General features: G+C 53.6%; 1 protein-coding gene across 1 annotated transcript in view; it reads left to right on the plus strand.

Annotated features, from left to right (window-relative positions):
- FAM83A (family with sequence similarity 83, member A) overlaps positions 1-1,743 on the plus strand; it is an 18,633-nt gene extending 16,890 nt beyond the window's left edge. Inside the window, exon 4 of the mRNA XM_006830685.1 lies at positions 1,209-1,743. Coding sequence (XP_006830748.1) covers positions 1,209-1,743 — 535 coding nt within the window. The remainder of the gene's footprint in view (positions 1-1,208) is intronic.
- Positions 1,744-2,583: the final 840 nt, after the last annotated feature.

Genomic DNA, 2,583 nt, shown 5'->3' on the forward strand with positions numbered 1-2,583 from the left:
TAAATAAAAATGTATCAATAATAAGAGTGGATCATGAGCTAAAGATAATCATTTTATGCTCTTCGGGATCAATAAAAGTGAAATGTATTTTTATCCGGGTGGTGACCAACAAGGGGTAAAACAATGAGCGCAGATTGAGAGGTGGCAGGCGGGGCCCTCCAGGGTGCACAGAGGTACAAGGGGCTCTCCTAAGGGTGGGGTGGCGCGGGCATATACAGGACACGTGGGCACTCAGAGATTCCGCGGGAGCGCACGCATGGGTGCTGCGGGGGCGCACCGGGTGCGTGAGGGCTGGAAGAGCCGCCATTCTCCTCTAGACTTTTTTGCTCAGAGCATGCGTTATCTCCCCTAGCTTGTGGATTCCTAACAACACAGGGCGACTGATTTTGTAGTGTAGCCTTGTCCTTCTGTCTCTTTGTTTGTGCCCTCCCCTGTCACCTGTATGCCCCTTGGCTCAGCATCAGCTGCTCACCTCTCTGGGGTGTGTGTAGGTGACTTCTGGGCTCAGGTGAGGTTTAAACAAAACCTCATTGTTCCAGGATTAACCTGAGTCCTGCATCTGCCCCACCCTGCCTGCCAGGGGGAACCAGGCAGGTTGGGGCTGGGAGTTCCGGCGCCTGTTTATGCTCAGCTCACGCACCGTCCCTGCACCTGGAAGGTCTATCCCTACCACCCTACGACCATCCCCTGAGTCTACCTGGCTCCCAACCCTGTGTAGATCTGTCTATGCTGTCATCCCGGATTTCAAAGGATTTTTTTTTTTTTTTTAGTAGCCTGGAGACTTTGCAATCAGCAAGATAAATTTTTTATTTAAGACCTTGCAAAGCTGGGCCTGTTCAACCTCACTAGCGGCTCCTCGGAAACCCATAGGGTGGGAATCGACTCAAAGGCACTTAACAACAAAGCCAGGGCTCAGCTCACCTCCCCCACCTCTTCTTCCACCTCAAAGGGGCAGTAATCTGGACACCAAGATGGAGCCTGAGGCCAAGGGTTCACACTGGAGGCCTGGTTATCCATCTGGTCTCTGAGCCTCAGTTTTATCATCTGTGAAAGGGGTATAACAATGCCTTCCAAACTTCAAGGATTTCTGCCAGTTCTCTCCCCACTTGCCCTAAGGGACCCAGGAACTCTCTCCTCCTGGAGCTCCTTGCCATGATTCCCACCCCTGGCGCCCCTTGTACTCCCTCATTGTCTCTTCTCTCCTCCAGCTTCACCTGGCTGTGCGGACATGTCCACCGGAACATCCTCTCCAAGTTCACAGGCCAAGCGGTGGAACTATTTGACGAGGAGTTCTGCCACCTCTACGCCTCCTCCAAGCCGGTGATGGGCCTGAAGTCCCCCAGACTGGCCACACCGCTGCAGTCCAGAGTGGGCCCCAGTCCCCACCGCGGCCCCCTGAGTGACGATAGCAGCTCAACCAGTGACCGAACGTCCTCCAACCCTTTCAGCAGCCCGTCGACTGGCAGCAACCCTCAGAACCAGAGTCTGTCCGTGTCCTCGGGGCCCAGCAGCCCTCTGGTCCCAAACCCACCTGCTGCCTCCAGGCTCCAGCCCTACCATGGCCCATGGGGAGCCTCTTCAGCACAGGCCCCTTTCTCCGCGAGGCCTTTAGACAGCCCCCCGGTGCTCTACAGTAACCTCAATACCTACAGGCCCACGCGGCTACAGCTGGAACAGCTGGGCCTGGTGCCCAGGCTGACCCACACCTGGAGGCCCATTCTGCAGGTCTCACCACACTTCTGACGGCTGTGCCTTCTGCTGTCCTCCCCGGCCCAAAGAACCCACCTCAAAGGCTAGCAGCTCTCAACCTGCTTCCCCTTGAACAGGGGCAGTTGGACAATATTGTTGCCTATGTTAATGTCCCCAGGCACCTACCAAACCCCACCAGCCCCTGCACATTCAGCCAACCCACGCCATTTCAATTCCAGAAGATTCCAGAGGGTGGGAGGGAGTTAGCAGGCAAAGTTATGAAAATAGAGTCTCTTTTTTCCAAACTGTGTTGCAAAGTGTGTTCATATTCATGTTTCCCAAATCTCTGTAATGTGGGAAGGGGCAGACACAGCCTATGTTTTTATAAAGGAGTAAACTTGATGGTGACCAAGTTGCTCCTTTATTCCCTAGTGCCCCTAAGAAGTCCCCTCCACAGAGGTCAGGTGAGGACATGAACACATCCTGGAGATTTCTGGGAAAGATGAGAAAGCTCATCTTCTCTGGAAAGAAGTAAACTGGGGCTGGTAGATGAATTAGGGATGAAGCTGGAGAACCTAAGTTGTGTGGGGCTATTTGAAGAAGTAAGCCTCGGATGGGCAGGCCAACGGGTGCTTGCGTTGGACAAGGCAGGTTAGCAGGGTCACGTTCCAGTCTCAAAAGAGCTGTGGCTGGCCTGGATATCAGGTTTGAAGAGTGAAGTCCTTCGAGTCTTGACTGGATCATTGTGGCTTTTCAGAGTCTGGGCGTGGCCCTTGTGGTGCTGGTGGTTGTTAGGGGCCATCTAGTCGGTTCTGACTCATAAACCACCCTGTGAAAAACAAAACAAAACATTCGCTGATCCTGTGCTGCCACCCTCATCTCTGTTACTGTGTT

This window comes from Chrysochloris asiatica, unplaced genomic scaffold, assembly GCF_000296735.1.
Source record: "Chrysochloris asiatica unplaced genomic scaffold, ChrAsi1.0 scaffold00001, whole genome shotgun sequence".
Taxonomy (NCBI): domain Eukaryota; kingdom Metazoa; phylum Chordata; class Mammalia; order Afrosoricida; family Chrysochloridae; genus Chrysochloris; species Chrysochloris asiatica.